Source organism: Chenopodium album, chromosome 1 (genome assembly GCF_948465745.1).
Source record: "Chenopodium album chromosome 1, dcCheAlbu1.1, whole genome shotgun sequence".
In the NCBI taxonomy this organism is placed as follows: domain Eukaryota; kingdom Viridiplantae; phylum Streptophyta; class Magnoliopsida; order Caryophyllales; family Amaranthaceae; genus Chenopodium; species Chenopodium album.
In genome coordinates, this window is record NC_137834.1 from 55,152,616 (window position 1) to 55,173,230 (window position 20,615).

A 20,615-nucleotide genomic window follows, 5' to 3' on the forward strand; every position below is an offset into this window, starting at 1 on the left:
TCTCAATTTTTTGGAACCGGTTCAGGTTCTCAATTTTTTGGAACCGGAACCTGTAGGGTACCCTGTACCTGATAAAAGTATCACTTAATTTCAAATTATACACTAATTCTTACTCAATTTTTAAATAATAAATATCAAAATTACAATTATAAAATATATATATTAAATTTGTTAGACAACTACTATTATTTTGTCTTATTTGCAAGTTGCAAACATTATAATTAGTGACCAACCAATTTTTTATTAAAATTTCCGCAAAAAAGTTAGTGAGTATATTATAATACAGGGTACCCTGAATCGGAACCGAAACCTACAGATTCCGGTTCCGGTTCCCAATTTCCAGAAACCTGTTCAACAGGTTCAGGTTCCTAGAATTTTTATAGAGTACCCTGTTATGCTCACCCCTAGTTTTAGCCAAGGTGCAATTTTCGTTTTTTTTTAAAAAAACTTATACAAGTATACTTTGTGAAAAACAGCTAAACTACGGTGGTTATCACAAAAAGCAAACCCATAAAACGGTGGTGGTGGCTTCATCATCGACGACCATTTTTGCGCTTCTCAAACCAACTAGATCCGCCTTCCGCCACCCCTTTCGCCGCCACAATTTTCTCGAACCTTCTCTTTCCCTTATCCTTCTACCCTTTTGATCTGTTTTATTCATCCTAAACTTAATTTCTTCAATATGATACAATTTCTAATTCTTCAATTTTAAGGGGTTTTCGATTCAGAGATGAAATTATATATATGATGCGAAATTTTTGATGAATTTAAAGTATAGATTATTGGGTGTTAGTAATTGAGACTTATTTTAATGTAAGTTGTTAAATTTTATAAAAATGAAGTCGGGCAGTGCTGCAAAATTGATTGTGGATGCGCTGCTTCAACGGTTTCTTCCACTTGCTAGGCGTCGAATTGAAACTGCTCAAGCCCAGGTTTTATTTTTACCCAATTTTATGTTTTGCATTTGAATTTTATTTGTTTTTGTTGCTTAGTTAGTGTGTTATTTAATGGGGTTTTGTAATTATGAATTTGTTGATGGATTATGATAAATTGTTATACTTGTTTGATTAGTTAGTTCGTTTAGTTGAATTTAGGGGAACCGAGTTCATAATGGATGGATTTGAATTAAGTTGTTACTTGCTTTGTTGTGGTTTTGGCGATGATGGTACCGATGTTTACTGTTGAGTGGTGAGGTTGAGTGTAGTGTAGCTTAGCTGAACCCGTGTTATCGAGAACTCGAGAAGGCTAGAGAGGAGATCCGTTTATTGAATACGAGAATTGGGTATACTCTATTCATGTATGGTTGAAATGTTACTGATTAGCAATGTATATACTCGTACCACTTGAACATTTGTTATGCTATATGGAAGGGAGGGGTTTAATGACCTCTTATAGGGTTTTTTTTGATGTTAAGATATCCATAACACCACATTTTTTACAATGCATAATGTCGCTTATATTGTAGGATAGGGGAGTCTTCGAGTGTTTGATTATATTTTATATTTGTGACGATGCTGTTGTACATCCCTTGATATTGTTTCCTTGCTTCTGAGTGCTGATTAGTTTGCATTAAGTACTATCTACTCCCTCGATAACTTTTGAAGAAAAGCTGACAATAGGTTTTAATCATTTCCTCTCAGTAAGGAAGATTGTGTTTATGAAAATACTTTATTGAGAATGATTCTAAAAACATTGTATGTATGGTGTAGCGTTATAATCTAATACATTTTTCTTCAAATTATTGGTCTTAATTTGGTGAAAAAACTGTATGTGGTCTATATATTGAAAGGTAGGTGTCAAAAGTGATTTGCTGCTAATTTGTGATGTTTTTGGGTTGAAATTTTGCAGGATGGACAATACCTTAGTCCATCTGATCCAGCCTATGATCAAGTACTGGATTCTCTTGCTATGGTGGCTCGACATACACCAGTGCCTCTCTTGGAAGCTCTTCTTAGGTGGAGAGAGAGGTTAGTTAGTATCACCAGTTATTGACTGCAATTTATTCATCATGGAGTGTTCTAGAATCAGATGTTTGTCTTTGAGAAGTTGTCATATACACCCGGGTGTATTGTACACCCATGAGTATTTTGCTCTTATTTTGATGATTGTTTTTCATTTAATCATCGAATGAAGAACAAAAATCTGGGTTAGCTGGGTGTACGGTGCACCCGGGTGTATCTAACAAATTCTACTTGTCTTCTATTCAGGGATATGTTGTCTCATTCTTAAATGTTCTCTTATATCTCGAGTTTAGCATATCGTTCAGTATTCTACACTAAATATAAGATTTTGTAATGGTTGGAAGGCACTTCTTAGCTCATCATTCTTTAGGCTTGACCTTGTCAGGACTGTTATCTTGGCTTTAAACTTGATTTTGGTTGGATATCTCTTTTCTATTTTTGTTTTTGTGGTTGATTCATTGCTGACATGGCGAATTGCATTGCACATTGCATACTTGAAAGCTGGTTTTAGAGCTGTTGTTTAATCATCACTTTAAAACAGTTTGCTTCAACATGGGCTGCTTCTTAGGTAAATGTCATGCATGCAGGAACAACCAATTACTTCTGTGGTTTCAACTATGTTTAATATTTTACTCTGCTTGCATTTTTGCAAACAACATTCTAGATGTGGTCTGAGAAAAATCCTGTGTTTTTATTTTATTTTATATACTTTTTGGGCAAATTTGTTATAAAAGATAACGTCAGTGGGTGTTGTAGCACCAGTTTTGACTAGTTCATTTTAAATTATTGCTCCCTGCTGGATCTCTAGCTGCTATTTATGCAATATGTTTCCTACACATTTTTGCAGTGAATCCCCAAAAGGTGCAAATGATGCTTCTACATTTCAGAGAAAGGTTTGCTTCTTGCATTAAAATATAGTTTGGCAAAAGTAGTTGTAATTGACTATTTTATCAAGTTGTTGGAATATGGAGCTCATCTAATTAGCAACTTGAATTCTGCTGTGCCAGTGTCTCATATGTTCTGTGATGCATAATACTAAGTATTGATTAGATGTTTAATCATAAAAGGAAGGACATAGTGATTGTTGAGTATATTTTATAAATACATCTAGTCTGAATAGTGTTACTTTTAAGTTCTGAGGTTCCTTTGGAAAGTGAATTTATGAAGGGTTTAAATCATTGCTCCAGGATTTTGGAGTCTGATTAGGATGAAATGAATTTGTTCATATATATATTTAAGGCTGTAGGACTTATTCTTTTATCCGAATGAAAAAATTATCTAAGAAAATTTAAATTTCAGAGAAGGGCTACTGAGTAAGCATAAATTTAGTTTAAGGCCAACAAGAACAGATTACAGGGTTTCAGGTATACAGAACTTAGCCTTAGTACCACGGGAAGATCTTTGCTGTCATAGTGGTAGTTTAATTGAAAGCCTAGTAGGTGACTTGCTTTAGGCGTTTTCTCCTTTTTTTACTGGGATCCAGAGTGTTCTAAAATTCATGAGACTATGCTGAGTAAAACACAAAATTAATATCAAACAATGTTCCTTGTTTACAATTATTACATACTCTCAACTCCTTTAATTCTTTGGTTAAGTTTTTCTTAAGCACAACAATCTTTTCAGCTTGCAGTGGAGTGCATATTTTGCTCAGCATGTATTCGTTTTGTGGAGTGTTGTCTGCCAGAAGGACTTACAGGTTACTTTGCAATATTTTTCTTCATTTTAAATTGAGGCTCTTTCAACATTGCTTAGGTAGATAATTGGAGCTTGCATTATGTGCAGAGAAACTTTGGTCTGGGCTTGAGAACTTTGTGTTTGACTGGCTAATCAATGCTGACAGGTAAGATCTTTGCGGATACTGCACTAAGCCATGCTTCTGAGGAAGACATATTGTTCATCTTCATTTTCCGTATTCTTGAAAGTATTTATCATTTTATCTACTGGGGAAATGGTCATTTCAAGCTTGGCCTTATCATTGGTTATTATTAGTGTTGCAAGTTTGCAACTATTAATGCTTGTAGTGTTTATTTGGGAGAAAAGTAAATATAGTTGAGATGGCTTCTAACTGATTCAAGTTTAGTCTAAGAAGTATCTTTGTTGTGTATTAATTATAAATTATAATGCTGTTGCATGTAGCTTTAACATCCTTGCCTCCTTGATGTCATTTTGAGTTTTGTGATCATGTTTCACAATGTTGAAAAAGTGACGGAGATGCTTTTCTTTCTTGTTGGATAGCTAGCCTTTGGAGTCTCGTACTTTATTGTCAGACATGAATGTGACCTGAAATGGGTTATTCCTTTTAAAAACCTAGTCAATTATATACATGGAAGGGAGGGATCATTTATTATATCTGTTGTAATATTGCATCATAGGACCCTTCATCAATTTCATTTTTTTTTTGCAGGGTTGTAAGCCAGGTTGAATATCCATCCCTTGTCGATTTGAGGGGTCTACTCTTGGATCATGTTGCCCAACTATTAGGTGCTTTATCTCGTATAAGGTAAAAGGATTTCGGAGCTTTTTTTTTTTTTCCTTTTCTTTTTTCTGTATACTACTGTACTGGTTATGATCTGTTTAGCGATTGATAATTGGATTTTCACCATTATTTGTCTGCACAATTGTTTTTTGTTTCGGACGTCAGTGGTTCGAGTCCGTTTATCTCCAACTCGTGAACTTAGCCGTTTTTGTAAATCTGATTTAAGTTGCACATATTATGCCCTAGTATGATGGAACACATTACTGTTGTCTTGAAGTTGAAATGTCTTGCTGATACTTTATTGAGATACATGTCAATAACTTTGATATATGTTATGCTAACTAATTTTGATGATATCGTATCATTATTTTTTTACTAGGATGTCAATATGAGATTAATTAATAGTGTTTAGAAAGATCCTAGTTGATTTTGCAAGCAATTTTCATTCTTGTTTTATGTCTTTTAGGGCTGTGGAAATAGCTATCTCTAAGTTATGATGGTTGTTTTAGTAATTATCTAGCAGCCGTAGCAGGCAATTGATTGAGCATTTGATATGTTGAACCTTTTTAACATATATCCCTTGTTTGCTGATGTAGGTTTAGTTCAGTAACTGAGCGTTTTTTTATGGAGCTGAACACTCGCCGAATTGACACTAGTGTTGCCCGGAGCGAGACGTTAAATATCATTAGTGGCATGCGTTACTTGAAACTTGGGGTATGTATGTTGAAATATACTTGACACAACTGTGAGGTCATCACTAACCAGTTGAAATACTCAGGTGAAGACAGAGGGTGGATTGAATGCATCGGCTTCATTTGTAGCAAAAGCAAACCCTTTGAATCGTGCTCCACACAAACGGAAAAGTGAACTTCACCATGCCCTATGTAACATGCTCACAAATATCTTGGCCCCACTAGCAGATGGTGGAAGAAATCACTGGCCTCCATTAGGCGTGGAACCAGCACTGAATCTTTGGTATGAAGCAGTTGGGCGAATAAGAGGGCAGCTTATCCATTGGATGGACAAACAGAGCAAACATATTGCTGTATGTAATGCCTCAATGCCTTTTGATTTAGAATTAGTGCTGCAATGATGAAAATTTTTGGGCGCTCACCACCTGTTTCCTGCTTTAGTAAAGTTTATTTTAAGGGGCATTTGGTATAGTCTAAAGATACATTTTCTTCACGTATGTTTGGTATTGATGTTTTTGATGTATACTTTCTTTTTGTTTTAATTGGCGAAAAACCTGCTACGTACTTTAATTAGGGATTTAAAAGATTCTGTTTTCCTCTGAAATATATTTCTTTTCTTTTTAATATATGCTCAGTATGATCCGTTTGTCCACCTTGTTTTCTATTAAAGAACTTTATTTGTTGCAGCTTTTTTGTTCACATTTTATTCATCATTAGTTGTTCTAGAGTTTTTACACAGCCATGCTTTTCCAATCTATTATGTTTTCCAATTGATCTTGGTGTTTTTTTTTTAGTTAGCTCAGAGAACAGTAACCCATTATTATATATCTGGCTGGAATTTTCGTATTTCTCATTACCTTCCTCTGAATTCCAGCTTTTCTAGTAAACTTTACTGATGGAAACTTTCGTCTTTAATATTGATAACTTATATTAAGACTTATTTGGTTTCATGCTCTTCTCAAATGATAAATTGTGGTACAGGTGGGCTACCCTCTTGTGACTCTTTTTCTTTGTCTCGGAGAGCCTCAGACTTTTGAAACTAATTTTGGTCCGCACATGGAGCAGCTTTACAAGCTTCTGCGCGTAAGTTTATTATAATTATTGATATGGAAAATTATGCTTGTAGTACCATCTCTATAGTATATCTCTGTTAGTCTGTTCCTCTGTTAGATCACTTGGATGTGAATGATTTAGTAATTTGTGTCAATTATTGATCTGAATTACTATCTCTGTTATCTTCCACTTTTTGTTCCTACTTCTCACAGTTTTACTCTCTGCAGGACAAGAACCATCGCTTCATGGCCTTGGACTGTCTCCACCGTGTTGTGAGATTTTATTTAAGTGTTTATGCACCTGGTCAGCCACCAAATCGTGTTTGGGACTATCTGGATAGTGTCACCTCGCAATTGCTAACAATACTAAGGAAAGGAATGCTTACACAAGATGTCCAACATGACAAACTTGTTGACTTTTGTGTGACTATAGCAGAAAGTAACCTTGATTTTGCAATGAATCATATGATTTTGGAGCTGCTAAGGCAAGACAGCTCAAGTGAAGCAAAAGTAATTGGTCTTCGTGCTTTGCACAGAATAGTTGTATCTCCTTCAAGTGAATATGTTGGTTTGGAAATTTTTCAAGGTGATTATTGGTGCAGATGTTAACACGCATTTTGCATTTTTATTCTGTTATGCTGGTCAAATACCTAATATATGATGATTTTATTTTCTTAATTCTTATTAAATGGCAGGTCATGACATTGGCCACTACATTCCAAAGGTAAAGGCTGCGATTGAGTTTATCATAAGGTCTTGCCATCGAACCTACAGTCAGGCACTTCTTACTTCTTCAAGGACAGCCATTGGTAAGCCTTGTTTCGACTGAGATGCTAGTCTGATTAATGCTAATGATTCTACTAGCCTATGTTTACTGCACTTCTTGATATAGTATAACTGTATAAGTATTTGCATTGTATTCACCTGGTGGATTTTGTGTCATTTTAGATAATGTTCCAAAGGGATGCCTTTACTATATAACTTAAGCATTATCTAACATGAGTATAAATTATGTATGAGGGTAAACTTATATGTAGGATATGTTTAACTCACCTGATCTTTACCTGGTCTGATTTGATTTTCTGATTTGACTAAGTTTTTACCTTATTTGTGCACTAATCCTAAGAAAAACATGATAAGTAGTTGTTTGGTTATCAATTGTTAAAAGTAGATTTGAAGTTGATTGATTTGTTGTGATGTTTTGATGCCAACAGCTAGCTTTTTTGATAAAATTTACTTGGTTTTTGTGATGTTAGAGTTTTAAGTTGAATAAGTAATTGATTTTATCTTTGAAGCAAATCTCGATGAAATTACGTGCTAGATCAGTAAAGTAAAGATACATTGTACATTCTGATCTCGTTAATATCTTTACTGGATATTTCATGTGTTTATTATCAACAACTAGTGAAATACTTCCTCCGTTCTTTTTAGCTGCCTAGTTGGCATGTTTTGACGTTTTACACGATGCACAAATTGTACTTTGACTAGCTTTTGTGTTTTATTGCTACAATAAAACATAGTCATATGGGATCTTGTTTGAATCGTCTCAAGGTGAATTTTATTAATATCAACTTTTTATAGTTTTTACATTTTGAAAATTAGAGGTATTAATCGTTAAAATTGTGTGTTGGTACTTGATAAAAGAAACGTGTCAACTGAAAAAAAACAGAGGAACTATATTTTACAGTTGAATACATTAATATAATTTCATAGATGTATAAAATCAATTTCAATTTTTTTTCCTGTTTATATCATTCTCAAGTCATGGAAACCTGTGATATTATTATAATAGAGGAATTTCTGTACACAGAGTCCTACACGTGGATATACTCTCTCTCCCTCCCTCTTTTCCAAGAACAACCTACACACAGGTCTCACACGCACACACAGATACTGAGAGAGACCTATGTGACATTTTCAATGGTGTAGTATAGTAGTATACTAAGTTTTCCTAATCTAATCTATATTTTTTCATAATTCATGCATATGGATTTAATACATTATTATACAAGATGCTTGTTGAATCTATAGACTCCATGTACACTTATAATGGACCTTTAACTGGTAATTATGTTCTTTAAGCTCTAGTCCATTTTCTCACTTATTCCTCTTAAAATTCAGTGGTTGTGTGTGTTTTGTAACTTCGTGTTTCCTGTTTGCAGAGCTGAATTATTTCTCCCTGCACTAAAACTGTAGTGGGTGTCAATCTTTAGTTCTTTTTGAGGTTTCTTCACTAAGCCTGCTAAGTTGATCCATCTAGAATAGACTTCTAGCTCTATAAGCTTTACACTGTCTCAAGTGATGAACTCAATTGTCAAGACCCATGTCTGTCAAAACATCTAGGAATTTAGTTGTTTAGGTGCGTCCAGCCATCTGCAGAGTTACCTTATACGTGCCTTTAATTTTGGTCTTTTCCTGGTTATCTTATACCTCCTCTGTTTACCTCTACAGATTCTGTGACCAAGGAGAAATCCCAAGGCTATCTTTTCCGATCAGTTCTTAAATGTATTCCTGACCTGATAGAAGAGGTTGGTCGAAATGATAAGATCACAGAAATAATTCCTCAGCATGGCATAAGTATTGATCCCGGTGTACGTGAAGAAGCTGTGCAAGTGCTGAATCGAATTGTGAAATCCCTGCCTCATCGTCGATTTGCTGTCATGAGAGGAATGGCGAACTTTATTTTACGTCTTCCTGATGAGTTCCCACTTCTTATTCAAACATCATTGGGACGGTTGTTAGAACTGATGCGCTTCTGGAGATTACGTCTACATGAGGAAAGGCTGGAATTTGATGCACAAGATACAAAGCATATGGCCCAAGAAATTGGGGCCTTCAGGAGGCCTTCTGTTCATCGTTCTGGAGAAGCTGTTGATTTTCGTGCTTCTGAGATTGATGCTGTTGGCCTTATTTTTCTCTGTTCTGTAGATAGTCAGATCAGGCATACTGCGCTCGAGCTGTTACGCTGTGTCCGAGCCTTGTGGAATGACATAAGTGATCTTGCAGCTCATGAAAAAGCAGATCACAGTTTGAGGAATGAAGCTGAGCCTATATTCATAATTGATGTCCTTGAGGAAAACGGGGTGGGTGTTTTTTTTTTCTTGTCTGATTTCATTTCTTCTACACTATGAGATTCAGTCTTGCTCAATTTTTATAAGTTTATCTACTTTGTGACAGGATGACATTGTCCAGAGCTGTTATTGGGATTGTGGGCGCCCATTTGATATGAGACGGGAATGTGATGCAATTCCACTTGATGTGACCATCCAGTCTATTCTTTTTGAAAGTCCCGATAAGAATAGATGGGCTAGATGCCTAAGTGAGCTTGTGAAATACGCTTCTGAGCTTTGCCCAAGATCTGTTCAGGAAGCTAAGTAAGCAACTTTTTGAGTGGCTGGTGTTGATTACTGACTTTTTTTAATTTGCATATGATGAAATGTTTAGAGGTTGCAAATCTGAATATCATTTCTGTTGCTAAATAATAGGCCATATTTGACCTTTTGTAGTCAAAGATTTTGAACTTTTGGCAGTGTGATATGTTCAACCATATTTAAAAGTGGAGCTATTAAAACAAAAGCTTTAGGAAGTATAGGCCAATGAAAATGTTAGTTGTAATTATCTTAGAGGTCATAATATAATCTGTTCCATAGTTTAAAGCTACTGTATAATCTGTTCTAATGTTCATGTAGAACTCTCCATTTTATAATAACACCTTAGAAAAATATTATGTTCTATACATTTTGTTTTAGAATATTTTTCTTGATTGAAAATTTTATTAGATTTTTTTTTTCCTTTTTACATTTGCTGGGAAAGTTTTTGATAAGTAGCTACCACATGAGATTCCTGCAACTACTGGTTTCTTGTTATTTCTAGATGGTTATATCTAAGTGGTATACTTTCTCAATTAGATTACTTATAGCTACTTGCTTGTACTACTGTTCCTATTATAGTTAATATTAAAAAAACTATGTGCTCAATTAATTCTCTTTTCAATATGCCTAGGTTTAACTGTCTTAATGGATATTTTTAGTCTCAGATCAAATACTGATAGTGAAATGCAATATGTTATCCCAGGTCTGAGGTTATTCGACGTCTTGCATATATTACACCTGTTGAGTTAGGTGGCAGGGCTAATCAATCACAAGATGCAGATACCAAGTTGGATCAATGGCTCATGTACGCAATGTTTGCTTGTTCATGTCCTCCTGACGCCAGGGAGGCTGCAAGTTTTGGAGCAACAAAAGAGCTTTTCAGACTTATTTTTCCATCACTAAAATCTGGATCTGAAGCTCAAGTAGTAAGTGCATATAATTTGAAGCTTCTTTTGAATCTAGGGACACACAAACGAAGTTCTATTTTGAATTAGCTCTTGACTTGTTTGATAATAGGCATTTACATTATGGGCTTGATGTATGAAGTCAACTGTGCCTTTAACAATTTATTCTAGTCTCTTGATGTGCTATCTAAATTATTTTGTCCATGTGAAAAAGCATGTCTGATGGTTCATCCGAGTCACGGTCAGCCAAGCTGGATATCTCCTCTTTTTTTTTTTTGTTTTTTTTTTTGTTGGAAGAAGTAATCATATGGCCTGTTGGGAGTTGACTTAGTAGGTGGGAGAAGTTAAGTATTCTTTATTTGGTTAGGTGCTCAATTTTGGCAAGTTATGTTCAACAATTTTCAGATTTGTTTGTGTTGATTTACCTGGCGGGATAGGGATTGTCTTTTCAAGTCCAACTCAAGTTCTTAACAAGCCTGGCTAGTAAATGCATTGGATTACTAAAAGTGTTGGTGGCTCTGTTAGTTGTTATGCAGTGTATTGTTAATGTTCTCTTCATATATCAAGGTGATTAGCTGTTATTTAGGCACCTATGCACCATATTTGCATTATAGTCCACCTAGTCCGTCAATGATCGTAGTAGGCTGGCGAGGTCAGGTTGGGTCACAAATTCGTGTTCTAATCAGCTCTTAACGGGTTATCAGCTCTAATGGGTTTTCATTATTCCCAAGCCAAACCTAATCTGTTTTAAGTTTTTGGGTTCAATTCCTAAACCCTAACCTCATCTGTTTTTGAAGGTTTGGGTTACACAAGTCATTTTCAAGTTCAATTCTTGACCGTAACCTAATCCATTTAATTTCTGTTTGGGTTGTGTCGATCCATTTATTTAATTTGGTCAATAAGCTTGTGTAAACTTATGTCATAATATATAGTTTTATGTTTTTTTTTTTTTTTTTTTTTTTTATTTTTATAAAAAAGAAATCAATAACATTTCCTGAAAAAATTAATAGTGATTTGGTAGCATATAGAGATGGCAAAATATCTTGCTGCTATTGTTTCTAGTGAGTTAACTTCGAGAGTACTATCTACACATGCAGGGTTTTTTGTTTTTTGTTTTTTTTTTTTTATATTTATATTTATATTTTATATTGTATAGTTTATGAATAGCTGTTGACCGAAGTGTTGATTCGATTTCCGTCCCTTGTTATAGAACGCAGCTACAATGGCTCTTGGTCATTCTCATTTGGAAGTATGTGAAACTATGTTTGGGGAGCTTGCTTCTTTCATTGACGAGGTTTCTCTTGAAACAGAAGGAAAGCCCAAATGGAAGGTATGGTTTCTGATTAATGGAAACTTGAGTTTAGCTATATTTAAACTAGACTGTTTTAGTTTGAATGTTATTTGATAATTTTGCATGTAATGCTGTGATCCTCTGTGTTTAGAATGTAAATTGATGGTCTTGCATGTAAATTTGTGATCCTCTGCGTTTAGAATGAATTGAGTTATGGGGGTGAGATACTACAGTTTCTTTTATTTTTTTTGTACACATATATTTTGAAGTAGGCTTCTGAGGATGAAATGCAATGCAATGTTGATATGCTTATTACTATTCTCGCTTATTCACCTAGTGTTTGTGCTCTTTGTCTTTGTGGTGAGGAGTTGGGTAGTCGTATCATTTTGCATCGTGAGCTGCTGTACTCCGTTATATTTTGGGTGTCATTTGGGTTTGTTCAGGCTCTTTATAAAGCTTATCTAGGTGCATTGTTTCAATTTTGGGAGAGAAAAATAGATAATCTCTATGTAAGTTTACTTGTATCCAGGCTGTCTTGAATCGAAAGTATTGACTGGATTTCAAGTAACCTATGTGGGATAGAAGGGCGGTTTTCTTAACTAGGCATGATATTTAGTGTGATTGGCATGCATTATTCTGCTTTGGTTGCTCTGAAGAGCACTCTTAGTCCTGTTGATGCCGTATTGTTTCTTGAGCAAATTTACTTTCAAGCCTCAAAGTTGGGCAGAATATCAATGCTGTGCTCCACATGATTGCTAATTCCATTTTGGTGCCTTGACACATTTTTTTTCCCAGTGTAGTGTCCTGCAGTTTACTCCATTTTAAATGTTCATGTTAGATCTGAAACTGTGTTTAATGTGATTTAATTGAGTGGTACGCTCCTGGATTATTGACTTTTCAAACATCTCTTGTTAAAACATCTTTGAATTTTTTTATAAGTAATGAGGGATATGACAAATTAGTCATTTGTATGCAGAGTCAAAAGTCTCGCCGTGAAGAGTTACGCACTCACATCGCAAATATTTATCGAACTGTGGCAGAGAAAATTTGGCCTGGTATGCTCAGTCGGAAACCGGTTTTCCGCCTTCACTACTTAAAGTTCATTGAAGAGACACATCGACATATTTTGACTGCATCTTTAGAGAGTTTTCAAGATGTACAACCCCTTCGCTTTGCTCTTGCCACTGTCTTAAGATATCTTGCTCCTGAATTTGTTGAATCAAAATCTGAAAAGTTTGATCTTAGAACTAGGAAACGATTGTTTGAGCTACTTCTTTCTTGGAGTGATGATGTGGGCTGTGCTTGGAATCAAGAGGGAATCAGTGATTATCGTCGTGAACTAGAAAGGTATAAAGCTTCTCAACATAGTCGCTCAAAGGATTCTGTGGACAAACTTTCATTTGATAAGGAGCTGAATGAACAAGTTGAGGCTATACTATGGGCATCCATGAATGCTGTGGCCTCACTCTTGTATGGACCTTGCTTTGATGACAATGCCAGGAAAATGAGTGGCAGAGTAATATCCTGGATAAACAGTTTATTTATTGAGCCTGCACCTAGGGCTCCCTTTGGTTACTCTCCTGCAGACCCGAGGACCCCATCTTATTCTAAGTACACTGGTGATGGCGGGCGAGGTACAGGGCGTGATAGACATAAAGGTGGCCACCTTCGTGTTTCCTTGGCAAAATTGGCATTGAAGAATCTGCTTCTGACAAATCTGGATCTCTTTCCTGCCTGCATTGATCAGGTCCTCCCCCCCCCCCCCCCCCCCTCCCCCACACACACACACACACAATCTCAAAACTAGTAGACTGGCTCCAAATATTATCACAATTTTTTCTATCGTTATATATGTACATATGATTTTTGTTGTGGAAACTTGTAGCCTAGTTACAGTTAATAATTCAGTAATCTATATTTAAATTTAACCTTGACATGATTTAGATCATGACATCTAGAGAGAACAGTTCTATGATTAAAAGACTAATTGTTGAAATTAAATCATTTCATCTTTCCTAGAGCTCTCTGCAAAGCAGGTTCTCTAATATTTTCTGACATTCAGCATTATTGCTATTTTAATTTATTGTGTAATGAGCTGAGTAAGTTATTCATGTATAAAATTTACTCATTTATGAAGTAAAATGTAGGTTTTTCAAGGAACTAATGTAGACCTGATTTATTTTATCTTATTTTGTTTTATTCCAGTGCTATTATTCTGATGCTGCCATAGCAGATGGTTACTTTAGTGTTCTGGCTGAAGTCTACATGCGCCAAGAGATACCCAAATGTGAAATTCAGAGACTGCTGAGCTTAATCTTATACAAAGTTGTTGATCCTTCTAGACAAATTCGAGATGATGCCCTGCAGATGCTTGAAACGCTTTCTGTCCGTACATGGGCAGAGGATGGAATGGAGGGCACAGGAAGTTATAGAGCTGCTGTTGTTGGCAATCTCCCTGATTCTTACCAACAATTCCAGTATAAGCTTTCCTGCAAACTTGCCAAGGATCATCCTGAGCTGAGTCAGCTTCTTTGTGAGGAAATTATGCAGAGGCAGCTTGATGCTGTTGACATAATTGCTCAACATCAAGTCTTAACCTGCATGGCACCCTGGATTGAAAATCTTAATTTCTGGAAACTGAAGGATGGCTGGACTGAACGCTTGTTAAAAAGTCTGTACTATGTTACTTGGCGACACGGTGATCAGTTTCCTGATGAAATTGAGAAGCTTTGGAGTACAATTGCTAGCAAATCTAGGAACATTAGTCCAGTTCTTGACTTTTTAATCACCAAAGGTATTGAAGATTGTGATTCCAATGCTTCTGCTGAAATAAGTGGTGCTTTTGCTACATATTTCTCAGTTGCAAAAAGAGTGAGTTTATACCTGGCAAGGATTTGTCCACAGCGAACAATAGATCATCTTGTTTATCAATTGGCACAGCGGATGCTTGAGGATAGTATTGAGCCTCTTAGGCCTAGCACCAGCAAGGCTGATGTCAATGGGAATGTTATATTGGAGTTTTCTCAAGGCCCTGCTGCTCCACAGATCGCATCTATTGTTGACAGCCAACCACATATGTCACCTTTGCTTGTTCGAGGCTCTCTTGATGTCCCTCTGAGGAGCACTAGTGGGAGCCTGAGCTGGCGCACTGCTGGTGTCGCTGGGCGCAGTGCCTCAGGTCCTCTGAGTCCTATGCCCCCAGAGATGAATGTTGTGCCTGTAACTCCTGCTGGCCGTTCAGGTCAGCTTCTTCCATCTTTAGTGAACATGTCAGGGCCTTTGATGGGGGTGCGAAGCTCTACTGGAAGCATACGTAGTCGTCATGTGTCCAGGGACAGTGGAGATTACTTCATTGACACCCCAAACTCTGGTGACGATGGCTTGCATTCCAGTGTCTCTGGAATGCATGGTGTCAATGCAAAAGAGCTTCAGTCAGCTTTGCAGGGTCACCAACAGCATTCACTTACTCAAGCAGACATTGCTTTGATTCTACTTGCTGAAATCGCCTATGAAAATGATGAAGATTTTAGGGAGCACTTGCCTTTGTTGTTTCATGTTACTTTTGTTTCAATGGACAGTTCAGAAGATATTGTTCTTGAGCACTGCCAACACCTTCTAGTTAATTTGTTGTACTCACTGGCTGGAAGGCATTTAGAGCTGTATGAAGTTGAAAACAGTGATGGAGAGAACAAACAGCAGGTTGTCAGCTTAATTAAGTATGTGCAGTCTAAGCGTGGAAGCATGATGTGGGAAAATGAGGACCCTAGTGTTGTAAGGCCTGATGTTCCTAGTTCAGCACTTTTGTCTGCCCTAGTTCAAAGCATGGTTGATGCAATTTTTTTCCAAGGAGACCTTCGGGAGACTTGGGGGACAGAAGCGTTAAAATGGGCCATGGAGTGTACCTCAAGGCACCTTGCATGCCGGTCCCACCAGATATACCGAGCACTGAGGCCAAAGGTAACTAGTGATGCTTGTGTTTCACTTCTTCGTTGCTTGCACAGGTGTTTGACTAATCCTCAGCCTGAAGTTCTGGGCTTTATTATGGAGATTCTGTTAACACTGCAAGTAATGGTAGAGAACATGGAACCTGAAAAGGTCATACTTTTTCCCCAGCTTTTTTGGGGCTGTGTTGCGATGATGCACACAGACTTTGTGCATGTTTATTGCCAGGTGCTTGAGCTTTTCTTGCGTGTGATAGATCGTTTGTCCTTTTGGGAAAGAACAACAGAAAATGTGCTCCTATCAAGCATGCCTCGTGATGAGCTGGATACCAGTGTATCTGAGGTGGGGGATTTCCAGCACATGGAATCCAGGACAGGTGTTGATCTCGGTGGAAAGGTTCCTGCTTTTGAAGGTGTGCAGCCTCTTGTTCTAAAAGGGCTCATGTCAACTGTTAGCCATGGCGTTTCTATTGAGGTCCTCTCACGCATCACCTTCCCGTCATGTGATTCTATTTTTGGGGATCCAGGAACGAGGCTTCTCATGCATATTACTGGCTTGCTACCCTGGCTGTGCTTACAGCTCAGCAAGGATCCTATCGGGCTCGCCTCACCTCTCCATCAGCAATATCAGAAAGCTTGCTCTGTTGCTGCCAACATCGCTCACTGGTGTCGGGTAAAATCCCTTGAGGGGTTGGCCACAGTATTTTTGGCATACTCGCAAGGTGAGTTCAAGACTATTAACAATTTACTTGCCTGCATAGCTCCATTATTGTGCAACGAGTGGTTCCCAAAACACTCAGCATTAGCTTTTGGTCATCTGCTAAGATTACTAGAGAGAGGTCCTGTTGAGTATCAACGGGTAATTCTGCTTTTGCTGAAAGAACTACTACAGCATACTCCAGTTGATGCTGCCCAAAATCCGCATATGTATGCAATTGTGTCCCAGTTGGTGGAAAGCTCTTTGGGGTGTGACGCACTCAGTGTATTGGAAGCCCTCTTGCAAAGTTGCAGCTCTTTAAGTGGTTCCCATTTGCACGAGTCTGGTGGTTATGAGAATGGCCAAGTTGGGGCTGAAGAAAAGCAGCTTGCACCCCAAACTTCATTCAAGGCTCGTAGTGGACCCCTACCATATTTGCTGGGTTCAGGATATGGAACAGCTTTAATGTCTCATGGGCAAGGGGGAGCAATTGAATCTGGAATGCCCCCTAAGGAAGTTGCCTTGCAGAATACACGGTTGATTATGGGACGGGTTCTGGATAACTGTGCAATTGGAAGAAAGAAGGATCACAAAAGGCTGGTGCCTTTTGTGTCAAATGCGGGAAATCCCTGAGCGTCTTATTCACTGTATATAACACCATTTTTGCTGCATCTCGTGTATGTAGTATGTATGCTGCTTGTACGTCACGTATAATATTTTTTGTTAGCAATGCTCTTGAAGATGCAAGGATAGTTAGAAAGTAATTTCTGTATATAGCAGTAGGCTACTAATCAGCATGTATCTGGATCGGATATGTACAGATTCTCGCTTACTTGCAAGGTTTTGTAATTCGTGTTAGAAGTATAATTGCATTTGACAACCTTTCACATTTTAAATACTTGAACACACTAATTTCCGATTGAGGGAGATGTCAAAAAGTTTTGTTATTAAAATCTGTAACTCAAATACTCCATTAAATCACTCTAAAAAAATAAGTTATTTACTTGTTCGTAACCCAAAAATTCATGCACCTAAAGCGGATTTTTAATTCAAAAATTATGTATAATACTCATTTTAGGACATCTATATGCACTGTTTTATACTTTTATTGGCGCTGTTTTAATTATTTATAATTATAGATTTTATATAATTATAGATTTTATACTCATGCGATACATGATTTAAATTAAAAAAATCAACGTTTTTCAATAAAATATTTTGAGCTATTTTGTTAATTGGAGTTAAGCACACAATTAGGTACTCAATTCTTTAAAATTTCACCTTTTAGGTACTCAATTCTTTTTACTTTGCTTTTGGGTACTGAGTTAAGAATTCAAGCCAAAAAAATTAAATCAACCAAAGAATTGAGTACCTTGGGTTAAAGAATTTAGTACCCTTGGTTAAGTATGTGGGCCCCACCCGATTAAAAAATTAATATTTATATTAAAAAAAAATGTATTAAATTAGACTAAGAAACTAGCCGTTGGTTTCATCCAAAACAACAAGAAATTAGGCATGAACCTGGCAGAAAATTCACCAAAAACAGCAAGAAAATTCATCAAAAAAATTTTTAGTGTAAACCTGCAGGCATTCGATTAAAAGAAACAGATGGGCAGTCCTCCATCCACAGCTGCTCCTCAATCAAATTGAGGGAAAGTTTTGCTTAGAATATCATTCACAGCTACCTTATTACAAGTTCTAGACTGAAAAGAAAAGCAACAAACATCAAACAAACTAGCCATGCTTAGAACATCAAACAGACAGCAGCAAGTTGATTAGATGAAGGCAATCCGAAGAGGCCTTCAATCTCCTAAGCCCAGCATCATACGCATATTTGAGGCCAAAAAACATGGCATGAGCTTCTGCATTACAAGCACCAATTGAACCAGAAAAAGACTTGCTCCCAGCCATAAGTTCATCAACAACAGCAGCTTAACCACCAACAAAACAGGTTCATTGAGCATGTTATTTAGGCATAAATTCTGCAATGTTTTGCCAGATTTTGTAGAAAAAAAATAAAAAATAAAAAAACCAGAAACAGAAGGGTTGCTGCTGTGCCTTGATGCTGGTACTTCAACTCTGCCACAAAACCAGAGACAAATTTGTGAGAATTACAAGTGCATATCAAAGCCTTGTTATATTTTTTCTAATTTTTGTTGTTACTAGCTTGAGTGTGTGGGGTGTACCTTCATAGTCTTGTAATGGTTTCAGTTGTAGTAGTTGCTTCAGAATTAGGCTTCCTTTTGTTTCCAGTTTGCTACAGCATTGAAAATGTAATGAGAAATTGAAATTGAATGAATAAAAAAAAAAAAAAGAAATTTAACTATAATTGAACTTTACATACCCATGACTGTCTCTGAAATCCATTTGGGTAGGTGTATACACCAATACCTCTTTCATGCATAGGCACATAAGCTTGAGACTCTTGTGTTGGGACATGTTGCCTTAGTGTTGAGGAACTTCCTCCCTGACTTTGACTTTGAGACTCTTGTGTTGGGACATGCTGCCTTGGTGCTCCAGTTTGTGTGCTCCAGTGATTAGAGTCTCAATGTCTCATATCTTGGACAAATAGGACAAATCACAAACAGAATTATGGCAAGAAGTCTCCAAAACACGACATTTTGTCACCATGACCAACATTTATTAGCATTTATCAAAGCACAAATCATCACAACATGACGAATCGTAAATTGTAAGAGCACAAATCATCACAACATGACGAATTATAAGAGTACAAATCATCACAACATTTCGAATAAATCAAATTGACAGGAAAAAAAATTCACATTACGACGATCAAAATATCAACCTCATTTAACGTATGTACTGGAATTACACCAGATCGAAGCAGTTAATTATACGATCAAACATAATTTCAGAGCATGCATTTCAACAATGGATATTACGAAACGTCAAAATCAAACAATCACAATAATTCCTCGATCATCAATTTGTTCAAAAAAAAAACCCCCAAAATTCGAAAACCCTAGGTCGCGAATTACATCATCAGATGGGCAAAAAATCCAAAATTTATATCAAATTCACAACATAAATGATGAGAAATTGAGCTTACCTCAAAAAAATGGCAGTTTTGGTGTCGTTTTCACCGGATTCGAGCACAAAAAAAGCTCCTAGTGTCGTTGTTCTTCGAGAATGAAGTGCGCAGCAAAGTTCCAGAAAAGGGAAAATAATAACTCGCAAAAAGGGGAATAAATAAATAGAAAGGGAAAAAACATGGGTTGACCCGCGAATTTTTAAATCGGGTGGGGCCCACATACTTAACCAAGGGTACTAAATTCTTTAACCCAAGGTACTCAATTCTTTGGTTGATTTAATTTTTTTTCACTTGAATTCTTAACTCAGTACCCAAAAGCAAAGTAAAAAGAATTGAGTACCTAAAAGGTGAAATTTTAAAGAATTGAGTACCTAATTGTGTGCTTAACTCTGTTAATTGATTTTTCGTAAATTCTTATTTGTGGCTCTTATCATTCCATATATACGAGTACATTAAAATAAAAACTCAGTAATTCCATACATATATACAAGTACATTTAAAAAAAAATAAAAAATATTATGGACTTTAGATATGGATTATATTTCCATTTTTGCAACTTTGTCATTAAAATTAAAGAAATGCCCTATAGATTGAAGAGCCCTTTCCCTAAATAATGTTGGGAAATTATCTAATTCCCAAATAACAGCTACTCTTTTTTTAATTCCCACCATACCGTCCACGTCACTGGTTCAGTGGGAATTTTTTTAAAAACGGGTTTATTAGAAAACCGCTACTTCAAGTAGCGTTGTGCTACTAAAAACCGCTACTTCAAGTAGCGGTTTACTTATTAGAAACCGCTACTTGAGGTAGCGGTTTATATTTAAACAAATTTTCATCAAAGTGGGGTTGTTGGTGTTTTGAGGAAAACCGAAGTAGCGGTTTACTTATTAGAAACCGCTACTTGAGGTAGCGGTTTATATTTAAACAAATTTTCATCAAATTGGGGTTGTTGGTGTTTTGAGGAAAACCGCTACTTGAAGTAGCGGTGTTTTGAAGTAGCGGTTTATTCTCATAACACCGCTACTTGAAGTAACGGTTTGTTGCTGGACCGAGAAAAAAAAACGGTTTGTTTTCCTTAACTGACGTGGACAGTATGATGGGAATTAAAAAAAGAGTAGCTGTAATTTGGGAATTAGATAATTTCCCAACATTATTTAGGGAAAGGGCTCTAGAT

At 36.6% G+C, this 20,615-nt stretch overlaps 1 protein-coding gene across 2 annotated transcripts; it reads left to right on the plus strand.

Moving 5' to 3' along the window:
- The first annotated feature begins 467 nt into the window (after positions 1-467).
- On the plus strand, positions 468-17,275 carry LOC145556161 (uncharacterized). Of its 2 annotated transcripts, XM_081617807.1 has the most exons (17): positions 468-932; positions 1,849-1,967; positions 2,809-2,854; positions 3,585-3,657; positions 3,744-3,801; positions 4,366-4,461; positions 5,034-5,151; positions 5,216-5,482; positions 6,111-6,212; positions 6,410-6,767; positions 6,877-6,990; positions 8,633-9,264; positions 9,359-9,555; positions 10,256-10,478; positions 11,668-11,787; positions 12,725-13,495; positions 13,954-17,275. In XM_081617807.1, exons 1-17 carry the CDS (start codon positions 837-839, stop codon positions 17,017-17,019), a joined length of 6,456 nt encoding a protein of 2,151 aa, XP_081473933.1. In that variant the 5' UTR covers positions 468-836; the 3' UTR covers positions 17,020-17,275. The 2 variants fall into 2 exon arrangements, with proteins under 2 accessions (XP_081473933.1, XP_081473938.1); XM_081617812.1 differs by lacking the exons at positions 468-932; positions 1,849-1,967; positions 2,809-2,854; ... (2 more) ...; positions 4,366-4,461; positions 5,034-5,151 and having other exon boundaries at positions 5,426-5,486.
- The last annotated feature ends 3,340 nt before the right edge of the window (positions 17,276-20,615 follow it).